General features: G+C 33.9%; 1 protein-coding gene across 1 annotated transcript in view; it reads left to right on the plus strand.

The window, feature by feature from the left end:
* LOC117929786 (histone-lysine N-methyltransferase SUVR4-like) overlaps window positions 1-17,709 on the plus strand; it is a 55,002-nt gene extending 37,293 nt beyond the window's left edge. Inside the window, 5 exon segments of the mRNA XM_034850194.1 lie at window positions 2,218-2,284; window positions 2,406-2,456; window positions 6,616-6,637; window positions 6,640-6,708; window positions 17,278-17,709. Coding sequence (XP_034706085.1) covers window positions 2,218-2,284; window positions 2,406-2,456; window positions 6,616-6,637; window positions 6,640-6,708; window positions 17,278-17,360 — 292 coding nt within the window. The 3' untranslated portion in view covers window positions 17,361-17,709.
* The last annotated feature ends 8,554 nt before the right edge of the window (window positions 17,710-26,263 follow it).

Here is a 26,263-nt window from a genome sequence, read left to right on the forward strand (position 1 = left end):
ATACGTTAAGGCTTCTCGAAGGACATTAAGGCCTTTGTACCTAAGTGAACCATGGAATAAGAAACTGAAATTTGAGATGAGTTTGCATTCTTGGCCTCAAGTTGGTTTGTCAACTTCTTTAGCCTTTCGATATCAACTTTGGTAAGCCGAGAGGACTCTTGGTTATCCTCCATGGTGGTTTGATGAGCTTGTTCAGGTTTTGTTGACTGATTCCTGCCCTTTCCTCTAGGTCCTGCAGTCCCATTGTTGTCAAAAGAAGGTTTCCTATGAAGTTTTCAGCTAGTATACCTGCTGTGTCTCAGCCTTTGACAGTAATAATACCACTCTGTCTTTGTCTACTTTCTTCTTCTGATCTGCTTTATAGTTTCCAGCATTGCCAGAGGATTTTTGAAGCCACAAGTGCTGCATTTTCAGGAGTGAGATTGCTTGCATTTCCAAGCATTGCTCTTCGTACTCTCTTCTCAATAGACAAAGACATATACATCACTTAATGAAGGAAGTGGCTCTTTCCCAACAACATGACTACAACCCTGATCATACTCTTGATTTAATAATCCCACTAGAATCTGAAAGATTCGTTCTCTTTCCAACCAAATCTTTGAGTTTTTGAGTATCGGCTGCAGACTCCATTCAATATCATCATATAGATCTAATTCAAACCATAAACCTTTGAGATCATTGTATTACTCAATTACAGATTCAATCTCTTCTTAAGTATTGATAAATAGACGCTTTAATTCATAAAGTTGGACAAGAATGCCAACCTTGGTGTAACTCTGTGTGACTGCCTCCCAGATTTCCTTGGCTGTAGTGAGAAGGAGATAGGTTTTTCTGATGTTTGGTTGCTTTTAAGTGAAGAAGCCATGACATCACTATTGAATTTAAGTCTTCCCTGCTCTCATATTTAGGATCTTCCACTGCTGGTGGATGAAGTAACAGATGATTCATACATCTTAATTAAAACTGGGTAAAAATATGTAGATAATAATTGAAAGAATGGCTATACAGGCCAAAATAAATATTGACAATGAAGACCGAAACCCTAGAAGTTTGTGATGAAGACATGCACATGAAGGGTAGGACAGTGGAAGCCCAAAATGAGATTACGTTAATCTAACCCGCTCTAATATCATGTAGAAAAATAATTTCTTTTTGTTCCTTGGAATAACTATGTACAGAAATATATAGAGCTGAATATAAAAAGATTATTCTTACGACATACAATTAGAAAATTAGTTACTCAGGTTAGTAAATCATGTGGTAAATCATGGGCTGCCTAGGAAACTAAATAATATACAACCAAATTCATGGGATATTTGTCAAACATCATATCAAGAGGGAATTAGTATCTGATCTTGGAATTTGCCAACTTTCCTATTAAGAAAGAAATAGTCCAAGATCTTCAGCAAGTGTTCATGCTACTGTTGCAATGTAAAGGAAAGAAATTTTTGGTGGTCAATTTTGTACTTTGTCTGCTGCAATTTAAGTCTTCTAACTGATGGAAGAAGTACTCAAATGATCTATGAGGCTCCCACTAAAGACCTCTATGCCAATGTAGCATGAACAATACCGATTCTTACTACAATACCTTCTACAAGAACTTGAATCTTTTACTTTAAGAAATAGTTATAGTTTGAAAAATAAAGGCCTGAAAAAGCAGTTACCAATGGACCTAAAAAAGATGACCATAAACACTAATTTTTCTCCTTGACCAAAAAGGCTTCTCTGATTATTTTGGGTTGTAGATCCCAATTTTTTATTCTTGTTTTGGCTTATTAGTATTGCCGAACCTTGCTCCATTAACTGAATATTACTTCTTTCAGAAAGTCGAAAGTGGTTGGATGCCTATTTGGTTTCTTTTGATTTGTATGTTATGCTTTTTCGGGGAAAAGATTTAAAACTTTTTTTTAAAAGGAAATAAACAGATTTTTCTGTAATTTTTCATGAATATTTTGCATTGAAGTGGTATTTGCCTTCATGTATGTTTAAAATTCATTATTTCTCTAATTTTATTGGTTTATCTATAATTCAATTGTTTAGAAAAATTTAATGTTTCAGTAATTTACCAAAAGCCCATGTTTTTACTTTAATAATGGTAAGCTACATTTGATAGCATATTGGTGTTTGGTTGGAACATTAACCATACTTTACCTTTTTCTGTTTTCCATTTTATGGTGTTATTTATCAATGTGGTCTTTGGTTTTTTTGTCATTCTAGATGCTTTGATGCCAACTTGCTAGAGATTCCAGTTGAAATCGAGAGCCCCGATCACCACTATTATCATGTATGGAACAAGCTTGCTTGATTTTGCATGTGTTTTTATACAAATCTTTCTTTTTGGGGCTATTTGCAACCATTTTTGAAGAAGATTATCTAAGGATAATGCCTTCATTCCTACTATGCAGCTTGCTTTTTTCACTAAAAGGAAAGTAGATGCTTTGGAAGAGCTGACTTGGGTAAGTGGGCTTAACTTGTATCAAAAACTATATTTGAAAACATTGTTTCCAAAATGATTGACCATGTTTTTTATCTTGATTGGTATTAAAAAAATAATTATCTTCATGTAATTATTACCTTTGAATTAGAAACTGCAATTACATAATTTATAGTTTGCAATTTCACAAAAGAACCCAAGTTTACCTTGAAACATTTAATGTGTTTCAAACTCCAACTACATTTGTGCATTGTGTCTGTTGTAGTAAACATTTTTACTTTTTGCAAGATAGTTATCCATAAATCATTTCAAAAATGTTAGTTATATGTGTATTCTAAGTTGAAACTTTTGAACAAGCTGGTAAGTCTTTGTTGTAAAATAAATTATAGGTGGTTTTGTTAGTCGAAACATTTTGTCAACTAGTTTCTAGTTTGTAGAGCAAGGACAATCTTGTTGGAAAGTGTCTTAAATTCCTAATTAGTATAGATTCCTTTTTGTAAAGAATATTGTATAGAATATTTCCTATGTTGATATTAGACTTCCTTATAGAATAAGGAAAGTTATTAGCAATATCTCTATAAATATTATAGGTCATAAGAGGAAAAAGTAAAGATGGGCTTGTAAAGACTATACGTGAGATGTGAGGTAGAATGGTAGACACTCAGTGGAATAAGTGGACTCATGGCTCAAGATGTAAATAAAAGGAATGGGGGTGGGGGGGAGGAGAACATAGGATGTTTTGGGAACCTAATAGTTATATCTGATTCCATTCTCTGTAATATTATCTATGGTATAATAGAATGATTCTCTCATGTGTGGATATAGAAATGTTTAGTTAAACCGTGTTAAAACCTTACATACTTTTGTGTGGATTATTTATCTTTGTGTTTTTGAACTAACCATTAAAACTTCCATTGACAAAACAAATAAGTATCAAAGCATAGGTTGAAGATTTCTGAGAGAGTTAAAGAGAACAGAACACACAAGAGGATAACGAAAGGAATTTTGGTTGAAGATGAAGTTGATTATTCTCTTATTGAGATGTGATACAAAAAATGTGTATCATGGAGAGAGAAGATTGACTTAATAGAATTTGATCCAAAGTGGAAATTATCAAAAAGACTTGATAAATTGCTGAATGAATATTTTCATATATCTTAATGGTATTTATACAAGCTATACAAGACTACTTTAGGATAATCAACTATACAAAGTAATAGACAACCATACAGAATAATATGCAATTGTATAAATCACAACTATACAATTAATTATGGTTGTATACACAGTTGTACAAAGCTGTAATTCATAGTTGTATAGAGCTATAAATCATAGCTAATCACAGCTGTATATGCTAACTATCCCCCTCAAGTTGGTGCATAGATATCACATATGCCCAACTTGGATAATGATGCATAAAATGGATCACTAGTAACAACATGAGTCATCATATCTGCCAATTGATTTGCACTCTTGATGTAGGGAACCTTTATCATAAGCCAAAATCTAGGTTATCCTTGATGTAATTACCATGAAGTTCAATATGCTTAGTTGGATTGTGTTGTATCGGATTATTTGCAATCTCAATAGCTGTTGTGTTTTCAAAAAAGAGCACCATAGATATCTTGGAACCAAACCCAAGCTCACTTAAGAGAATTCTTAGTCAAGTAAGTTTCTGAGTTGCATGATGGAGTGCATAGTATTCAACTTCTGCACTAGACAACAAGACCACATTTTGTTTCTCACTCCTCTGAGTCACCAAATTTCCTCCTACGAATGACACATTCCCTGAAGTAGACTTTTTCTCCAATCTAGATCCGGCAAAGTTGGTCTATGTAACCCTCAATATATAGATGTCTGTGTCTGGAGAACATAAAACCTTTGCTTGGAGAGGACTTTGGGTTTGGCCAAGATACGATTTACTACATTTATGTGTCGATCACTTGGATTATGCATGAATTGACTTACAACACTAACTACATATGATAAGTCAAGTCTAGTGTGGGTTAGATAGATTAATTTCCCCACAGTCTCTAATATCTTTCTTTGTTGGTTGGAATCTTATCAGGATAGATGTACAAGCAATGATTTAGCTTAATGGGAGTATCTACAGGTTCATAAGTAGAGTTACTAATTTCAACCAAGAGATCTAATGTATACTTCCGTTGTGAGAGGAAAGAGTACTTGTTTGAATTAAGACACCTCAATGCCCAAGAAATATTTTAGAGCACCCAAGTCCTTCTTGTAGCTACTATAAGAATCACTTTTGCTTTCTTTTCCTCTAACTATTAAGACGTTTCAGTTTGCTTGTAGCTACTACGAGAATCACTTTTTCTTTCTTTTCCTCTAATAGTCTTTTGAAGCGCTAAGGGCATAAGAGTTTGAGTACTTACCTAAGTGGGCTAATGAACATGAGGCACTAGGTTTTGCTAGGGGTCAAGAAGCTTTGAAGTCTTTTTCTTTCTTCTTTGTTTAGTCCTCCATTAGACCCTTTGGAATTTGAGGCCTCTTTGTTGGGACTATCTTCTTATTAGGCCATATGAGTCTATCCTCCCCATTGTCCATCTTATATGTTTCAGCTATTATTACCCTTCATAAAGGATTGTGGCTTCCCATGAAGTCTCTAATAGTTTCTCCTTTGCATCTCTTGGCTTCTTGCAATAAGCACAACATATTCTATCTTTATTATTTTGTGGTCTAAGGGTCTCATTCTTCCCATTTGTCTCTCTAGTAGCTACCTTGGGATCGACTTGACTATAGCTAGAACTAATCCTTCATTTGTTGGGGCTTCTAACATGACTATTCTCCTACTAGCTTCTAACCTTACAATTGAAAACACTTCGTTGAGGAATGGATGTGTTTCTTTTCTAAGATTCTGCACTCTAATTTGATCATATTCAACCTTTAATCCAAGAAGAAGTTAAAAAATTCTCTCCCTTTCAACAAACTTCTATAGCATGGTTGCATCTTCATTACATTTCATCTTGAAATTTTGATAATAATCCAAGTAAAGCTACTAACTTTTTAAGTACTTAATTACGTATAAAGTACCTTTTTGATGGATGAGATCTTTGTTTTAATTTTGTAAATCGAAGCAGCATCTTTTACCTTAGAGTATGATTTCTTAGCAACCTCCAAAATCTCTTCACATTTTGAGAAACGTACAAGTCCCACTAATCTCCCATTATATTGAGTTCCAAAGCCAAGATGTTATCATTAAATCCTCTTCATCCTATGTAACAAACTTCAGTTCTTCTAGGCTTCGCACTAGTCCAAATAAATGTGTTAGCTTCCCCTTTCCTTTAAGGAATGTCTTACAAGTTGACTCTAAACCAAATAATTCTAGCCATTAAATGGCACCTAGAGATTTTGGTATTCAATGGTGGAAGAGTGGGTTGCGGTTTGATTGGAATTTTGGGTGGATAGATATGGACATTACTAGATATTTCAGACATATTGAGAAAGTGAATAAAAGCAGAGAGACTGTGGAAGAACCAGCAATGAAGGCTGTATTTCTCTATGTGAAGAGAACATGGGAGGACCAGCTATGAAGGTTGTATTTCTCTACGTCGATTTCAGCAATGAAGACCAAAAATTGTTCAAAGTTGCAGAAAAGAAGACTGCACTTGGTTATGGTAATTAAGGTTGAAGAACAAAGAAGAAATTTCAACAGAAATCTTGCTCTGATACCATGTGAACATTCATGAAATTTTATTTCTTGTATTGGTGGAGGAATTTTCAATGGATATATATGGAGTTTACGGGAAAAAAATAAAGAAATTTTATCCTAGAATATGTTGAATATAGACACCATTAGTCAACTATACAAACAAGAACGGAACCCCTATATTTGTAGCCCTAATTTTGTCATTGATTGACAGCCTAAAATCAATCGCAATGAGTCAAGCTATCAATCAATCACAATCAAGCTGTGAATTTGCAGAGTCAACCAACACTGCATAATATAGGTTCTGCTTGGAAAACCTGCCTGGTGCTCTGAGAATTTTATGAACAACCACACTACTTAGACCTGTGTTGCACACTCTTTAATTGCAAGCTAAATTGTTTGTATCACCTATGGCTAATTTGAAATTGGTACTGACTTAGATTGAATTTTGATGAAAGTACATGGATTTCTCATTGTTTGGTTACTATTATAACATGCTTTAAGTCATATGCAGGATTATGCAATTGACTTTGCTGATGAAATCATCCCATTAAAGCATTTCAATGTTGCTGTGGAAGTGAATTCTGCCGAGACATGAATGGGAAAGGTACTTCTATCTTATCTTGTAGTTTGAAGCAATTGTCCATATTCTTTAGGTGATTTTGAATTTTTGCAGTTCCCTTTGGCATTTTTCACCAAGCTTCCCTTGTTTATCCAAGGCAGAAAGACTTTTTTCTTTTAGAGAAGTAGAAGTCATTTAGGTCCCTTGCTGGAGCTTTTCAACTGCCTGAAAGCACTTATGAGTGGGAAAGTGCTTCAGTGTTTTTGATTAGCCACAAAACCACTCTGAAATAGAAGAGATTTGAGGCTTTGAAGCTCTTTTCTGCGGAATGGTGGTCCAGATGCTTTTGTAGCATAGCCTCAAGGGGGTTTTATACTCTTGATTTTTCTTGTTCCTTTTTGCATAACTCTTTTCACTTTTGTAACTAAAATGAAAGCTTGGATTTGGGATGGATTTTGGGTTCCAATTAGATGCTTCCATGCAAATTTACGAAATGAAATCAAGGCCCAGATGCATTATGTTCCCCCAATTCAACCAATTCCTTGAACCATATACACCCTGATAGCAGGTGTGAAAAAAATATAGGCTGTAGGTACATTGTGATACCATGTGTTTAAATCTTATTTATCTCAGTTTCTGGGTTCTCATCAAGGGATCTGTCACTTTGTTTTTAGCACTTTATTGAGCAGTTAGTCACTTAACAAAATATAACAATTAAATTTCAACCAAATTAATGTGCTATTATGTGCTGTGTTGTGGTCTAGTATATTATGTAGTAATGCGGTGCAGTGGTGGAGAAGAAAAAACATCCACACACACACACACACAAGATGTGATTTATGTGGAAATCTCAACTTGACGTGAAAACCATGAGCCTACTCAAGGTTGTGATGTGATCTACCATTGAAAGAATGATTACAAGAGCCTAGTTTAACCGAACATGAGTCCATCTGGATGCATAGCACTTCATATTTGATATGAAAGGTTTTCCATGAAACAATCAGGCATTCAGAGTCTCAATGAACCTCTCTTTTAGATGAAGAAATGATCTCACAATGTTCTTCAAATTCCCCTCTCAAATTTCTCTCAAAACTGATTTTTGATTTTAAACTTGGAGAGAATTGATATGAAAGGATACCTTTTACACATGGAGCCTTACTCAAGTAATGATGATATAAAGGGGCGTGCATCATCCTTCTTTTATTCAAACAAAGCCAGTGGTCCTAGTGAAACACTAGACTAGGTTAAATCTTTCATTTCATGGCAATCTAGTTAGGTCTTTTGGAAAGAAATTGGTAATTTGCTTAAATATCCTCCAGTAGGAGTTTTGTGCTTCCCATGAAATGAGAGGGTTTTCAATAGGTTTGAATAGAGTTTGTGTTAGGATTAATTGGTCTATCCTTTTGACTTTTAATTGTTTAGCAAATTTCCAGTTCATTTCAATATTCTAAAATCTCAATTCCATTACAGTGCAGAAAACTATAAAGTGAGACAGTATTTACATGGAAGCCTCCTTCTTAATCCTCTCACAACCTAAATGTGGGAAAGTAAAAAAAGAGAACAACACACAAAGTTTATGTAGAAATACCTACCTATCCTGGTAAAATCATGGGTTTGGATTTACAAATAATGTCCACCAAAAATAAACAAAAGATTAAAAAGAAAAGACCTTTACCTAATGAAGGTGGTGATTGTTTGTTTTTTCTCCTAGAAATATGAGCTATATGTCATTAAGTGTTTAAACTATATGTTTTTATTGATATGTCAGTGTTGTTTTTTTTTTTGGTCTTATTTTATATGATCAAGATAAAAATATTTGAAAGCTAATAATTTTAAAAAAAAAAAGTAATTTATTTAACATATTCTAAAATATAGCAAAAGCATAGACTTCATTACACTAATAAAAATTTTATAATGCTTAACTATGTAATTAGTTATGAAATTGTTAATTAGATAGTTTTAAAAAAAATCATTTCGAGTCTAAGTCTTATGATTTACCCTTATTATTTTCATATTTAAAAGGGGGAACCTACAAAAAATTATGGAATTTAATTTCATTTAGAAAGAAATGAGTTATGAGATAAAAATAGTAATTACATGTGGTAAAATTTATGTTTTGATTTTGAATTTGGAAATTTTTTTAGATTTATTTCTTATTCAAATTAATTTATTTTTGTATTGTTGGTTTTGTTTTTTAGGAACAATGTATGAGAAAATTTTAGGTCTAATTTTTTTAAGATATAAGAGAAAAATGAACAAAAACAGAATCTATTTCATGAAATAAATTCATTTCTCATCCAAATTACATAAAATTAAAGTAGTTTACTTTGTTTTTAAGACAAGCTTTTACAAAATTTTCAAAAATAAAATTGGTTTTATTTTGTGTGAAATTAGGTTTGAGTATTGAAACAAAGCCATAGGTTGACCAAGATTAAAAAGAAATTATAAAGTAACATTTTCAATTAAGAAAAAAAAATCCATTCAAAAGAGTCACCAGTTAAAAAACAAACAGCTGTTGCACTAATATTTAATTCAGAAAAACAAACAAGCCTGAAGTATCTTCATTCCTACCCCAGACATGACCAAAATTTCAAATTGATGCACACTCTACTCAAACTGATGGGGGAAAGCCTTTTAAAGTTTATTCAAGGAAGAAATGGAAGACCTAAGTAAACTTTAAGTAGGATTAATATTAATTAGAATTGAATAGAGATTGATATTTGTTGGAGTCTAATTAGGATTAGCTAGTTGAGTTATAATATAATTAGAATTTGAGTCATGATAGGTTATTAGAGTCCTAGTAGACTTTGGATGTTATAAGTAGAATTAGAATCATAATAGGTTATTAGAGTCCTAAGACTTTGGATTTCTTAGAGAAGCCTATAAATAGGCTAATCAATGTAAATCAAAGGGATGAATTTGATGAATAATATTAAACTTTCTTTTATTGCAAGGTTGCAACCCTCAATGGTGAGACTCCATTGATTTTTTTCTTCTAGGTGAGACTCCTAGAAGGCCTTAGTGAGACTCTAAGGTTTTCCATCTTTTCTTCATTGTTTCTTCTTTCTCTCTATTTCTTATCTTATAATTTTCTCTACCATAAAGTTTATTCCTTGTTCCTCTCCTTACACCCTAAAAATAAAACCCTAGCCCACCTACCCTTGAGTGTAGGCAACTATCCTAGGGTTGTCCTACATTAATTTTGGTATCAGAGCCAAAATTCTTGGCTTGAAGGCATATGCAATTAAGGAGCGGAGCAACTTATGCAAGCATGAGTTCCAAAAAAACTTCTAGCAATCAAGATGCCGCTACAATACACTTGGAGGAAATTTCAGCCACACAACAATCCCACCAAGATGCTATAATACAACTAAATAGAAAACTTGATAAGATCATGAAGTTATTAAAAAGAGCCAAGAAAATGACCAATTGAAGAGGAGATCGCAAGTCATCAATTTAGACAATCGCCAAGTCGGTCACGCGAAGAACAAGACAATTTTATGATGGGGAATCAGAGAAGGGCCAAACTTTTTGAGCTAGATGATGATGTGACAAAAAAGGTACGACTTGAAGTTGCTGAATTTTATGGAAAACTAAATCCAACAACTTTTCTTGATTGGATTATGTCAATGGAAGATTACTTTGATTGGTATGCAATGCCCGAAAATAGAAAAGTTCGTTTTGTGAAGGCAAAGTTGAAAGGAGCAGCACGTCTATGGTGGCATAATATTGAGAATCAAGCTCATAGAACTGGCCAACCGCCTATTGACACATGGGACGAGATGAAGTTGAAGATGAAGGAGCACTTTCTCCCAACTGATTATGAACAACTTATGTATACAAAATTGTTTTCCCTTAAACAAGGTACCAAGTCCGTTGAAGAATATACAGAAGAATTCCATGAATTGAGCATTCAAAATCAAGTGCGGGAAAGTGATGCTCAACTTGCAGCCCGCTACAAAGCTGGACTTCGAATGGAGATTCAACTTGAGATGAGAGCTGCACACACTTATACCGTAGATGACGTTTATCAACTAGCCCTCAAAATAGAAGAAGGCCTCAAATTCCGGGTTTCCAAGCGTCCAAGTTCACAAATTGGGAGCACTTTCTCCAACAGGACAGCAAGCAAACCTTTAAGCACATCAAACTTCAGAACTCCTAATCATGTGAATGGTGGGGCAACACTCAACAAACTTCGAATGTGGCTTATAAGAATGGTAATAAGGGTAAAAATTCAATGAGTAATGGAGATAGAAAAGTAGACATGACTCCTTTATGCTTTAAGTGTGGTGGGCATGGTCATTATGCTGTTGTATGCCCAACCAAAGGTTTACACTTTTGTGTTGAAGAACCAGAATCTGAATTGGAAAGTTACCCAAAGGAAGAAGAGACCTACAATGAAGATGAAGTTAGTGAAGAATGTGGCTACTATGATGGTATGACGGAAGGACATAGTCTTGTAGTGCGACCTTTATTAACCGTTCCAAAAGTAAAAGGAGAAGAAGATTGGCGACGTACTAGCATTTTCCAAACACGTATTTCTTGCCAAGGGAGATTATGCACCATGATCATTGATGGAGGTAGCAGTTTGAACATAGCTTCACAAGAACTTGTTGAGAAGCTAAACCTTAAAACAGAGAGACATCCAAATCCATTCAGAGTAGCATGGGTTAATGACACCTCTATCCCGGTAAGTTTTCGTTGTTTAGTAACATTCCTTTTTGGTAAGGACTTTGAAGAGTCTGTATGGTGTGAGGTCTTACCCATTAAAGTAAGTTATATTTTACTTGGAAGACCTTGACTCTTTGATAGAAGAGTTCAACATGACGGCTATGAAAATACATATGCTCTCATACACAACGGACGTAAGAAGATCCTTCGTCCAATGAAAGAAGTCCCTCCAATTAAGAAGTCAGATGAGAATGCACAACCAAAAAAGGTACTTACTATGTGTCAATTTGAAAATGAGAGCAAGGAAACTAATGTTATTTTTGCTTTAATGGCTCAGAAAGTGGAAGAATTTAAAGAACAAGATAAGGAATATGTAGCAAACGTACGTTAAATCCTTGATGACTTTTCTGACTTGTGGCCTGCAGAGTTACCTAATCAACTCCCTCCTATGCGTGATGTACAACATGCCATTGATTTGATTCCCGATGCATCATTACCAAATTTACCAGCCTACAGAATGAATCCAACAGAGCATGTTGAATTGAAGAGGCAAGTTGATGAATTACTTACTAAAGGCTTTATTCGTGAAAGCCTAAGTCCTTGTGGAGTTCCTGCCCTACTTACACCAAAGAAGGATGTTTGGAAGGTTATCAAACAATGTCTGTCAAGTAGGAAAAGGTTCAAAGCAAAATACGGGGTTATATACGCCATTACCAATTCCATCCAAACCTTGGGAAGACTTGAGCATGGATTTTGTATTTGGATTACCAAGGACACAACGGGGCTTTGATTCTATATTTGTTGTGGTTGATAGATTTTCCAAAATGACACATTTTATCCCATGTAAGAAGGCTTCAGATGCTTCTTATGTTGCTGCCTTATTCTTTAAAGAAGTAGTTCGATTGCATGGATTACCACAATCCATTGTTTTTGATCGTGATGTCAACTTTATGAGCTATTTTTGGAAAACCTTGTGGGCCAAGGCAGGTGCTCAATTAAAATTTTCAAGTTCTTTTCATCCTCAAACTGATGGACAAACAGAAGTTGTCAATAGCAGTCTTGGTAATATTTTGAGATGCATTGTGAGAGATCAATTGAGAAATTGGGATAATGTCTTACCACAAGCCGAATTTGCTTTCAATAGCTCCACTAATCGTACTATTGGGTACTCACCTTTTGAAGTGGCATATGGGTTGAAACCTAAGCAACCTATTGATCTTATACCATTACCTACTTCTGTCCGCACCAGCCAAGATGGTGATGCATTTGCACGTCATATACGAGATATACATGAAAAGGTACGAGAAAAAATCAAAATCAGCAATGAGAACTATAAAGAAGCAGCAGATGCACATCGAAGATATATTCAGTTTCAAGAAGGTGATCTAGTGATGGTTCGTTTACGACCAGAAAGATTTTATCCGAGCACATATCAAAAGCTTCAAGCTAAGAAAGCGGGTCCATTTCGGGTACTAAAGCGGTTGGGTGAGAATGCTTATTTGTTAGAGCTCCCTTCAAACTTGCATTTTAGTCCAATATTTAATGTGGAAGATTGTATATCTACCATGGCCATCACAACGATGTAAGTGAAAAGTTGGATCTTCAATTACCACCTACTCTTAGCCCACGTCCTGAGATCGAGTATGTTCTTGATGATCAACTTGTTCTCGACAAGGTGGATACCAAAAATTTTTGGTGAAATGGCGAGGGAAACCACATTCTGAGAATACATAGATTACGACAACGGATTTTCAGAAGATTAACCCCGATCTCTATGAATTGTATCAAGCATCTAACTCGTCGGAGCCGAGTTCTTTCAAGCCGGGGAGAATTGATGGGGGAAAGCCTTTTAAAGTTTATTCAAGGAAGAAAGGGAAGACCTAAGTAAACTTTAAGTAGGATTAATATTTGTTGGAGTCTAATTAGGATTAGCTAGTTGAGTTATAATATAATTAGAATTTGAGTCATGATAGGTTATTAGAGTCCTAGTAGACTTTGGATGTTATAATTAGAATTAGAATCATAATAGGTTATTAGAGTCCTAGTAAACTTTGGATTTCTTAAAGAAGCCTATAAATAGGCTAATCAATGTAAATCAAAGGGATGAATTTGATGAATAATATTAAACTTTCTTTTATTGCAAGGTTGCAACCCTCAATGGTGAGACTCCACGGATTTTTTTCTTCTAGGTGAGACTCCTAGAAGGCCTTAGTGAGACTCTAAGGTTTTCCATCTTTTCTTCATTGTTTCTTCTTTCTCTCTATTTCTTATCTTATAATTTTCTCTACCATAAAGTTTATTCCTTGTTCCTCTCCTTACACCCTAAAAATAAAACCCTAGCCCACCTACCCTTGAGTGTAGGCAACCATCCTAGGGTTGTCCTACATCACAAACACTCTACTCAAAATTTTGAAACTAGAAGTAACAAAGATGAAAAATCTATTCCTTGTACCTTTCCCTTGAAACATGAAGGGTTTAATGGGGTATTTATAGACCCTGTTAAGCTGGAAACTGTAATTGAGTCAAATTAAGCTTGAATTGATTTGTCAAGCCTAATTTTGCTTGAAATTAATTTATAGTCACTCTGTTGACAGCTTTTCTTTCAAGCCATTACTCATAAATCATTTTTTGAAGCATTTAGAAAAATAAATTTTGGAACCATGTATGCAATGAAAACCCCAAACTCATCTCACAATCAATGCTGTGAAGCAAAAATAATCAACTGAAGTTGTTGGGATTGAATAGGATGTCAACCATTTTGTAGCAGAATAGTCAATTGTATCATATGTCAACCTTTTAGTAGCAGAACTGTCAATTTTTTCATACAAGGACAAAATCCCAAAAAAAACTTCAACACCAAATTATATATGACCAAGTATCTGAAACATCAGCTGCTTCTAGAACATGATATGAAGCCAACCAGTCCATGTATGTTTGCCAGCACAGATTCTGTGAGCAACACCTGCTCACCAATTGGAACATTACAAGAGTGATGACAAGCTAAAATCACAGAATCCCTTATCTGAATGCAAATACATTACTTATAACTCAAACACATAGGCATGCATAGAGAAAACACAAGAAACAAATCAATGCATAGTGCCAGAGTCATTGCTCTAGCTACTCAAGCTTACACTGGTAAACTACCTGCCACAACAGATGAGATTGCCTGTGTTCTACTGAGTCAAAGCACAGGCTCCTCCATGTGTTGCTCCTCTACAACCATCAGTGTTGTCACGTGCAATTAAGACCACTGTTGACATTGAAATTGCTAATACGTAGGTCTGTGGAGTCATTTTAGCTTTATGGCAGTAGTAGTCCTCCCTCTTTCCATGGGTGAGTGTCTAAGTTTGCTGCACTTCTAGCAACCTCTAGCATTTCATATGGCACCTTGTGGTTGCACCACCTGTTGACATGGAACAGCTTATCTGACACCGAGTCAACCTTGCTTTCGATTTGTTACTTTTCCCTGCAAACCAATGCCAGGCTGATGAGACCTCTGCTGGGCATCTCATTCTAGATGTACTTGTTGTACTCTTCCTCAACCATCCTCAGTTGTTAACCCATTAAGCATAGCAATACAGCCTCATGAGGATCCACTAATAGGTGGTGGATGAAAACTCAAACAAGCTGCCTTGAGAAGGCACAGAGCTCAAATGCAGTCATAGAAATATTGTGCTGCTCAACCTCACAGGCTAAACTGCCATTAGCCCTCTGCAGGCCACTTAAACTGGGTGGTGGGTTGTTCTTCAGCTTCCTATCCCTAGGTGGTCCTCATGTTGATCTACTAGCCAGCAGAAAAAATCACAATGCATACTATGCTTGTAGGCACATGGTTTGGAATTCACACTAACCGTCAAGCAAAGCAGCAAAATTCACATGACTCTTATAAGACTAGAAAGTACAAATCAAGTGTCTGATTATCTGCCTCTCCAGGAAGTCCACATAGATGCAAAGACAGACACCCTAACACAGCAGTGCACTTTTATTATTAATCATGGATAGGTAATATAATTTTTTAGAGAATGATATCCTACCAAGGGCTCATGGTGACCTCCTGCTAACCTTCTTCTCATGAACCAAGATGAATTAGTATAGCCATTCCAACAAGTTCATGAGGAATTAACCTCCTATATTTTCAAGATTCCGTAAAAACAGTGTTCTATACCACTTACCATGATTCCTTTCTAGATACTACCCCTTGGTGCAGTTTTCTTACAAGTTGTTGAGAGGCAGATCATTGCTCCAATAGTCACCCTGGAGTCTGATTGTTTGCAGTCTCCACCCTTATTCCTTTCCTGAGGATAGCCTCACTTTTAATTATAAACAAATGGGAGGGGACACATAGTATATTTCCAAAGGGGGGAGAGTCACACTGATTCAGAGCACTTTATTCAATTTGCCTATCTACTTTATGTCTTTATTCTGGATGCTGAGGAAATTGAGTTTGAGGTTGGAATGGATTCAAAGGAATTTCCAATGGGTGGAGGGAACTTAGAAAGAAAGCCCCATTCAGTGAAGTGGGCTCTTGTTTGGCTCAGATTAGAGAAAAAGGGGCTTGGGAGTTAGATGTCTTTCTTTGCTCAACAAGGCTCTTCTTAGCAAGTGCATGTGACGGTTTGCAATGGAAAGGGAGGCATTTTGGAAGCAAATTATAAGTGGAAAATATGGGGAAGTTGAAGTGGGGGTGGGGGGTTTGTTTGTTCTAAGGAAGTGAGTGATAGGTATGAGCTTGGGTTGTGGAAAGCCGTAAGGAAATTATGGGTGATTATTAACGGTAGAGTCTCCTTTTCTGTGAGCAATGGGGAAAGGTAAAGTTTTGGAAGGATAAGTAGTGTGGTAATGAACTGTTGTGTGTTTCTCTCAGATATATGGAATCAACCTAATGTTGGATGTTGTTGGACTCCTAGCTTCTCTAGGCATCTAAATGATTGAGAGATTGAGATTGTGAAGTGATTCCTATCGAGGCTTCAAGAAAAGGTGGTGAATGGGGAAGGAAAAGTTAAGGTGATCTGGTTGAAGACAAAGAGTGGTTCTTTCTCTGTGAAGTCCCTTTACGCTTTCTTAGAGCTTGGGAGTTCAGCCCCTTTCCTAGTAGATGTTGTTTGAAACTCTTGGGTTCCACCTAAGGTGAGTTTTTTTGTTTGGGAGGTGTTGTGGGGTAAAACTTTGACCTTAGATCAGCTTCAGAGAGGGGGTTTGTTGACTAATAGATGCTTCCTTTGTCATATCTAAAAGTCGATTGACCACATTCTGCTACATTGTGGTAAGGCGAGGGTTTTGTGTTAACTTTTGTTCCCTTTTTTTGGTGTATCTTGGATGTTATCTTCCTCAGTAAGAGAGACCTCATTAGGATGGTGTGGATCCTTCATTGAAAGGAAATATAAAAAGGTGTGTGGAGCAACCCCTTTGCGCCTCTTTTAGACAATTTGGAAGGAGAGAAATAGATCATTTGAAAATGAGGAGCTCTCTAACCAATGACTTAAAAGCTTGTTTCTTAGTAACTTGTTATCTTGGACAAAGTTGTACATAACTGAAGGCCCAATGTCCTTGTGTGACTTTCATTTTGATTGGTTGAGTTCTCATTAAGGTAGCAAGTAGTTTTTTTGTTTATCCCTTTCCTTTTTTGCCATCTTTTGGTGGTCATTGTGTACGTCATGTGTACTTTGGTATGCTTTTTTTTTTTGTTTTACAACTTTTAATGCATTCTTTTAAAATACTAGATATTTTAGTAAACGATAGTAAAACCCCAGAACTAATATTAAATAATAAATCATCAATTGTGTTGTGATGGCTCTAATGTCTGTAATGGTCTGGACCTAGATGTTGGATTGCAACTTCAACTGGTATGGAACCAAGAGAAACACAGTTCCACAACCAGTAGTTACTACCTGTTTTAAAAACCCTTCATTGATGCTAGCTAATATTATTTTGCTGATGCAGGAATTAAAGCTTCTGACTCAGAGAACTCAGCTAAAGCTTCTGCCATAAACAACTCCATCAAGGGTGTTGTGAAATCTCGATGAAACTCTGCTGGGGTAGCAAAACTAACCACAAACACATGTCACAGGGCTTGGAATTGAATACAAACACGATATTCGACATTCGGAGCACAAAATATTTGCAGTTTCCCATGAACATCAGGGCCGATCTTTCTAGAAAAAGAAAGTACAGAACAAAAATAAGGGGATTCTGAAGTTGCAGGATGACTGTTTTCACTATATGCTACACTGGTACTGTTGACATTCTGAAGTTGGCCAACAATTTTAAAGACCCGAGTTTTAGAAAGGAAACAAAATTCCATAGTAGAACCTTTACTCAGATCACGAATCTCTTATGGTTGTATGCTGGTAAAAATTACCTTCTTGTTTCCTCTGTTAGGTACTTTAGGTGGCTTCAATAGTTCTACTACTACTACTAATAATAATAATAATAATAAAGTCAGTCAATTTGATACTAATTGTATACCTAACAAAGAAATCTTCCTTCTTATTTATAGAACTCCACAAACAAACCAAAGATTACTACTACGTTAGATGTAAGAGCTGACCCAGTGTCCATTTTGATATCATGTTCTCTGTTTTTAAAATTAAAAAAAAAAAAATTAATAGTTTTTATATAAGACATAGGAACTTTTAGAGATTTATTTTTAAAAAGTAATGATTTTAAAAATTATTTAAAAAAAATTAAAGAATAAAATTTTTTTTCTACTATCTCAGTTTGAGAATTTTGAAAGTAATTTTTAAAAATATAAGGCAAATATATACTTTTTATTAAAAATATTTAGCTTTTATATAGAAGTTTTTTATTTTAAAAATAAAAAGCATGAAGTGCATCTGAAGACTTTATTTTTCTTTTTTCTTTTTTTCTTTTTTTTTTATCAAAAGCGAATTAATCTATTAATTGAATAACTCTCACTTTTCAGTTGACAACAAAACGTGATGAGTGGAATTTATAATTTTTTTATACTCAATAAATAAGCTCAATTGATAAATAATTTTTAGGATTTTCCTTTTAATATTGATAGTAATGGATTTTTTCTTATAATAATAATAATAACAATAATTTATTATTATTATTATTATTATTATTAAAATTGAAACAAACTTTTTAGTAATAAGTTTAAAAACAAATATTCTTAAATGATTGCAACAAATAGGATGTTTCCTAATACATGTTTTTATGGTAACAAGTTGGGTTTTTATATCAAGTATGTTTTTGTTACGAAAAATTTTCATCGTGGGATTGTTGCAATAAATATGTCACTAATTAATTTTATTAACAAATAAAAAAATGAATGATATTTGTGATGACAAAAATAAACTATTTAGGGCAAAAAATACATCTATTTTGTGACAAGTTATGTGACAAATTCTTTTTTTACAGCGAGCATTATTTGTGATAATATAATATCTTTAGTAACGAATCTTTGTTTTCCTAATAAAAAATAATTAATCATAGGCTTTATAGTAATGAAGTCCCATGAAAACCTTTTTGTCCCGAAAATTCTTTTATAATGAATTATCATATTTTAATCATGACTTAGTGACAAAATCTCATATTTATTTTAGTGTATAGTTTTCTTTACAACGAATATAAACTTCATCCTTAAAAGAACTATGGTAGCAAAATATGAAACTTCTTGTTGTGGATGAAGCTCATTTCAAACCCTCACGTAGACAATTGGTTTCAGAATGAAATAGCCAAAGCCTTGGGTCCAATACAATTTAGCCAAATTTTATTTAATATTATGTCCTCCAAACCATTTCACCCATTTTCTATATGATATAAATATCTTTATTTTCAGAAAAAAATTACTAAGAGATGTCATTGAACTATCAAGAAAGAAAGACATTAAGGAAAACATGTCATTGATCATATTAAAGTAATTATAATCACACCTATATTTTATGAAAAAATTAATAATATTGAAAATGCTTATTTGTACCTTATTGGCATTGGTATTATTAACACATCATGCTAGTACATTAACATCATTCACTCAATGTACTGAAATTGCTTAATCATTTTTATACAAAAAAATTGTAAGTCTTGTAAATTCAAATTAGTACTTCATTTGGTTTATAATATAAGTATATTAGAGAATATAATATGATCATATAAAATGATCAATTCCATAAAAAAGTTGAAAATTTTTCGAGTTACGTTTTATTATGATGTATTATAATGTAAGTATAATTATATTATAATCATAATATTATTTTTTGCATAACTATATTTTGTAACCATATTAATAGTATTAGAGAAACTTTTTGTAGACCTCATTGACATCCAACACATTAACATCGTCCACTCAATGCATCAAAAAAAAAAGGAAAAAATGTGTATATAAAAATTAAGAAAAAAACCCTATGCAAAGGAAAAAAGAAATATAAAAATTATATAATTTTTAAAAATTATTTTAGGGTTTATTACACTTTATCCCCCTAACCTATAACATGTTTTGCATATTGTCTCACCGAGTTTAAAATCGAGCAATTTGTCATCCATTCTTTATAATTGTATGCAATGTACATTTTTGAAGTGACGATGTTATCTTAATTGGGCGGAAGGAACATATGCTTTCCATGTGACCTATTTAAGTAAGGGCAAAAGTGTCATTTCATTTTAAAACCCTAATCAAGCCCTCCTTTGCATTCGTTCTCCTCCTCTTCTTTCTTTCTTCCTAGGAATGGCAACGGGGCGGGTTCGGGACGGGTCGCCCTCATCCCAACCCCGTCCCGTTTATTCAAAATAAATCCCATCCCCGTCCCAAACCCGGGGCGGGGCGGGGTATGTAATCTCATCCCCGTTTTGAAATAATAATCAAAATCCCATCCCCGGCCGTTCCAACCCGAGTTGCCCAAAAACAGGTGAAAAGAAATGAGTTACAAACTGCTGAAATGAGGAGAATAAATTAGCAAAAAAACCACCTTGTTGCTATCAGATTACAAATCTGGACAATCCCAAATATCACCAACAAATTTCTCATCTTTTGCCCAGAAATTGACAAAAAAACACCCAAAACCAAACAAATCAACACTCAAATCTCTCATCGTTTGCCCAAAAACTACAAAAAAAAACCCCAAACCAAAAAATCAACATTCAAAAAAAAAAAATACCTAAAACGATTCCCATAGAGAAAATAGCAGTTTCGGATGATTTCTGCATTGAGTACTCCAACTGTCCCAAACACACCATCTTTTAGCATTTTGACGAACACTTGAGTTGCTGATTGCATATTAGGGATGAGTTTCAGGGACGAGAACGAGGATGGGAGGGATTTGCGGAAGCCATTTCTTCACATTGGAGACTGGTATAAAAAGGGGTCAAGGCAATCTAGTATGATGAGGTCGTCTCAGGTGATTCGAGACAGCTCCGCCTCCATCATCGCTTGTGTTCTCATCAACAACCCCAGGGACGAGAACCCTAAAACGAGAGAAAAAAACCTAAAACGGGAGAGGAAACGGGAGAGGAAGACCAGAAAGGATAGGAAGTAAATATTTATATACGGGGGGTAAAATTGTAATTCCATATTCGGGGCGGGGCGGGGTATATTGTTACTAAACCAGATCCCGCCCCGAACCCGATTCGGGTTTTTAAAAAAAACCTGAACCCGTCCCATCCCCGATTGATGTGCTCCCATACCCGTTCTAATCAGGGCGGGGCGGGGCGGGTGACCCGGAAAACCCGCGAAATTGCCATTCCTATTTCTTCCTCCCTAAATTGCAATCGAATCATAACCGAATCCCCAAATTGCAACCAAAGCATATTAGGGAGTGAAAATTGCAAGAAAATTGTGATAATGCAACATTTTTCTAAACTTTTCTCTTCCTCTTCTTCTTCCTATATATCTCTTCACTTTTTCTCTCTCATTTTCCTTTCTACCAAAAATTCCACGTTATAAAAGCATGGGTCGGTGTTCAGCTTGATTTTTTTCCCCAAATTTCTTCTAATCTTCTAAAACATCAAAACGAAACCCTAACCCTAAAATGGAAGCATAACATAAAAATGAAATCTAACCCTAAGTTTGTTGTATACATGTGTTGTGTGATTTGGTTGTTGTGTTAAGTTTGTTTGTTTATCGTTGTTTTTGTGGGTTTTTGTACTTTGTTTGGTTGGCGAGAAAATCAATTGATTTTTTTTCCTTTATAGATTTTGAATCTAAGACTACTTGAATTAGTTGAAGAGATTTTTTAATAATATTGTTATTTTTTTGGTAAATTTTTTTGAGTTTGGTTCTAATCACCATAAGATTTGTAATCCTATTCGTCAGAATTCTAGTTTCTCATGCCAAAATTCTAGGAAAATTCCAATTAATGATCGAAGGAGGAAGAGGGTTGAGGATTTGAGTGTTTTGAAATGAAATAATTGTTTTGCCCTCGATCACGTGGAAAACACATGTCTTTCCGTCCAAAAAAAAAATATTGTCTCTAAAAAAATGCACATTGCATGCAATTATAAATGAAGAAAAGTACATTGCTCGATTTTGAACTCAATGAGGCAATGCGCAAAACACGATATACGTTGGGGGGTAAAGTGTAATAAACTCATTATTTTATTATAAAAAATTAAAAATGATTGAACATTCTTCATCATTTTCTAATTCTTTTAGACAATCCAAATAAAAAAATTAAACATTTTATCTTCCTCAAACTCAATACAAAAACATGATTTATCAATTTAAAATTAGAAAAAAATTATGAAAAAAAAAATTATCATTCTTATTATAGAATTATGAAACTTGTTTGTTTTTAATAAAAGTAAAAATTATAGTAAAAATATAAATGTATCCAAAAACATAATAGATGTTGTTTTGAAAATATTTTTTACAAGTATTTTGGTTTTAAACAGAAAATTAAAATCCAAAATTTTGGTTTAAAAATAGAGGAATGCAGGGAAAAACCAAAACAGGGGCAAGCATGAAAGTAAATCCGGATCCAACACAGCTCAATGCGCAACAAAATAAACTAATGATGCTCAAGTAGCAAGATGAGGGAGAATCAATAAGAAATACCCAAAGAAACCATACCTGAAGTGCTCCCCAGATCCTCCAAAGATCCGTAAGCTTTTTCACCTGGTTCCTCCCTGTTTTCTTTTTTTTCTATTGAAAAAAAATAAATCTTCTTCCCTACCCCACAGAATCAGCCGACCCTCCAGATTTTTCTTCCCTCCATGTCTTTTTCTCCCTTTTTTCGTCCAGCTTTTTGCTTGCCCCTCCTCATTTTTTTCTCCTCAAATTTATTTTTTTCTCTCTCTGACAAGTCTTCACTTGCTCCCTGTTCCTTGCTCAGCCGATATGTCACCATCTCAACCACCACATCCATGCATGCTTGGCTTCTTCGGAAACCGGCCCCCACTTTCGAATGAAAAACACAGCTCTCCCTCGGCTATGAGAAAAAACATTGGTTCAAGAGGGGTCTATAGAGTTGTTTGAGAGATAAAATAGTCATGAAAGTTTAAAAAAAAAAATTAACAAAAGAGATAAATTTATTGTGGAATGAAATGAGTGGAATGAAATGAATGGAATGAATAAAATGAGTGAGAAGATGATGTTTTTGGAGGCAAACAAATTGAAGAGGGGTAAAAGTGTCCAAAGTGGGTCATTTCACCATGGAATTAAAGGGAGGTCATTTTTATAATTTGATAGTTATTTTGATCTATGTGTCCAAATAACCCTTGATAATATTCCATTAGATAAATATAATATATATATATATATATATTTGTTATATGGTGAAGCTAGCTAACATTGATATCACATTTGCAAAAGATAACATGTTCCAAACTTAAAAGAAAAGTAGCAAACTAATAGTGTTAAATGAATTTGTAAAATATGATAACATCCAAAAAGCAAGTGGTAATTTAAGTACCATATAAACATGCCAACAAGTGATAATTAATGACTCTAAAAAACCCAAAAGCCAAGTGCATATAAAGAAAATGTCAATGTTCATCCATTAAAAGTGATTAAGAATTTGTGAGTAGTGTATCATGCAAGGGAAGTGAACTACTTGGACCTCATTGGTGTATCTCATTAATAAGGCTAGCTAATTGATTTATTTGGGTTCGCTACAACTGGATCCAAGTCTCTTGAGTTTGGATGGGTTCTCGTGTTTCTATAAGCTCATTCTCTAATTTTGTCTCTCAATGTGACTTAGTATTTATAGTTTGAATGAGGATGAAGGTGGTTAAGGGCCACGACCTAAGCCCTTGATCTATCCAAATCTCAAGCCTAGCACTTGCACACATATACCGACCTCTCTATAAGCTTGACCACCTTTTGGCACTTGTTGCCTTTGCAACTCTAACATTCTCTCCTACAAATACAAGGGAAAGTTAAATAATGTGAGACACAACCCAATTGGATAAATAAAAGTTACAAAAATAAAGTACATTCAAATAAAATCTATTTGGCATATACATGAATTGATACACAATTTAGGCAATCCAACTATAATTTATTGCAAAGAGACTATGTATAACTCTAAAAATTTATTTATGTTTCACAACATGTTCCTCACAACCATGGTAACATTTTGGAAGGTATAGATCTATTTCTATAATATTTTCATAAATTTTATTGACCATAGAATCATCAAATTTAATAAAACCAATTTATTCATTTCTATCTAACATTTTTCCAATCATAAAACTCAAAACCACAAAATTATACTACAATTTAATTCTAATAATAATAATAATAATGAATTTAATTGGTTCTAAGATTCTATAAAAAAAAAAAAAAACTTATATAAGAAGTCTTTTCCTCTTGGTTCAACTAACCATTGTATTCTTTTGCTACATAATAATAATAATAATAATAATATTTTGCTCTTGATTCTATAAGAACTTAATAATAATAATAATAATAATAATAATAATAATAATAATAATCATAATAATCTAACATCATATTGAATTTAACTGGTTCTAAGATTCTATTAAAAAAAAAAAAATAAACTTATACAAGAAGTCTTTTCCTTTTGGTTCACCCAACCATTGTATTATTTTGCTACAATTTTTTTTATTTGTTTTGTTTTGTTTTTTTTAAAGGAACATTTTTTGTGCTTAAAGATAATATTTTGTCATCAAATTACTTGAAAGGCAACACTTTCTCTAGAATGGGTCAATCAAACAGAAGTTGCGATAGCAAGTCAATGGCTAAAAATAATATTTTGTCATGATTGTTTTTTATACTGAAAGGTAATATTTTGCCATGAAAATTTTTAATTCCTAAAAACAATTTTTTACCATGAATAGTTTTTTGTTCTCGAAAGTGATCTTTTGTGATGCGACTTTGTTTTCTCTAATAAAAAATAATTAGTCATAGACTCATAGCAATGAATGAAGTCACCACACAAATCCTTTTGTTCTAAAAATTCCTTTACCATGAACTATCATATTTTAACCTTGACTTACTTGATGACAAAATCTCGTATTTATTGTATAGTATTTTTTAGGGTTATTTGGTTAAAGTGGTCAAAATAACCCTCATATTTGTAAAAATAACCTACCAGTCAAAAATCATAAAAAATGACCTATTTAAGACAAAAATACCCCTCATTTTATTTCTCTCCAACGCTTACAGCTTCTTCTCTTCTACTTCATTTCCAAAACGACTCCTCATATTTTCCTTTAGAAATCGAAAAAAAAAAATTTATTATCTTCTTATTCTACTTTATTCTCTTTCTTTGGTGTATAGAACATAAAACTCATCTTAACCAATTCTTATTTTATTACTGTTATTTTTTCTTTTATCGTTTGTTTGGTTTCTAAGAAAAAGGAATGGAAAATGAAAAAAAATAGAGATCTTGAATTATTTGGGTGTCGTTTGCCCAAGCAATTATTGGGATGGGTTGAATTTTACGGTTTCTTCAATTCTATTGTTGATTTTGCTCTCTAACCTCTGTTTGGTTGCAGAGAAAATAATGGGAAAGAGTAGTAGTCAAATTATTGGATTATTTGCTTGCCATTTACTGATGCAACTATTTGGCTCGATTAAGACAACATGATTCAATTTCTTTAGTTTCATATGTTTTCTCTTCAAATAAATAGAGTTTTAGAGGTGTTTTGTTCAATTTCTTTCACTATCTATTTCTCCTTTACCATTATTTGGTTGCTGAGAAAATTTACTAGAGAAGAAAATGAATCAAAATTGATCTTGAATTCTTTTTGTGTCATTTGCTTATTCAACTATTTGGTAGGGATGTTTTTTTTCTCTTTTGGTTTTCATTCTTTTGAAATCAGAATAGTGTAAAACGTGAGGCCTAGAGTTTAGTTTTTTTTTTTTCTCTTTTAGACCATTTTTTGGAGAAACAAACAAAGTGTTGAGAGGTTTTTTCAATAATTTGAGGGTTTGATTGTTCTTTCTTTTAATTTACAGGGAAAAAGAACATAAAATTTGGCATGGACACTTCATTAGAGACATCCAATGAAAAAAGATTTGAAAGAGTTTCCTTGAAATCTAAGAATTTATTGGAAAATAAAATAGAGAATTTCAATAACTCGGGTGATATTTTTTATATATGCAGATGTCAAGTCAAATGCTAGTTCTTTGAATTTTGGTAAAAATGGTTTAGATGCTGAGAAAAGTCGAGATCATTCTAAGGACAGAGCTGATAAATGAGTTGTCAAGACTGCTCTTGATATGAACATAAATAGAGATGAATTGGATGGTATAAAGATGGAAAAGGAAATTGGGGAATTGAAGTCTCATGTCCAAAATGCAAGCACATCCTAAAGATCAGAGCAGAGTTCTGATTGGCGATTTGGGGAGAGAGGTGAGGTGGAGGGGTTTCGGAGAAACCCAATAACGAATATTAGAGGAGGTATGAGATATTTGCAATCTACCTACTCAGATGAGAGACCATCAAATTATGGTTATGGAGAGCCATTGAGGAATGGTAGTAGTTCCTTAGATGGAGGT

This window comes from Vitis riparia, chromosome 14, assembly GCF_004353265.1.
Source record: "Vitis riparia cultivar Riparia Gloire de Montpellier isolate 1030 chromosome 14, EGFV_Vit.rip_1.0, whole genome shotgun sequence".
Taxonomy (NCBI): Eukaryota; Viridiplantae; Streptophyta; class Magnoliopsida; order Vitales; family Vitaceae; genus Vitis; species Vitis riparia.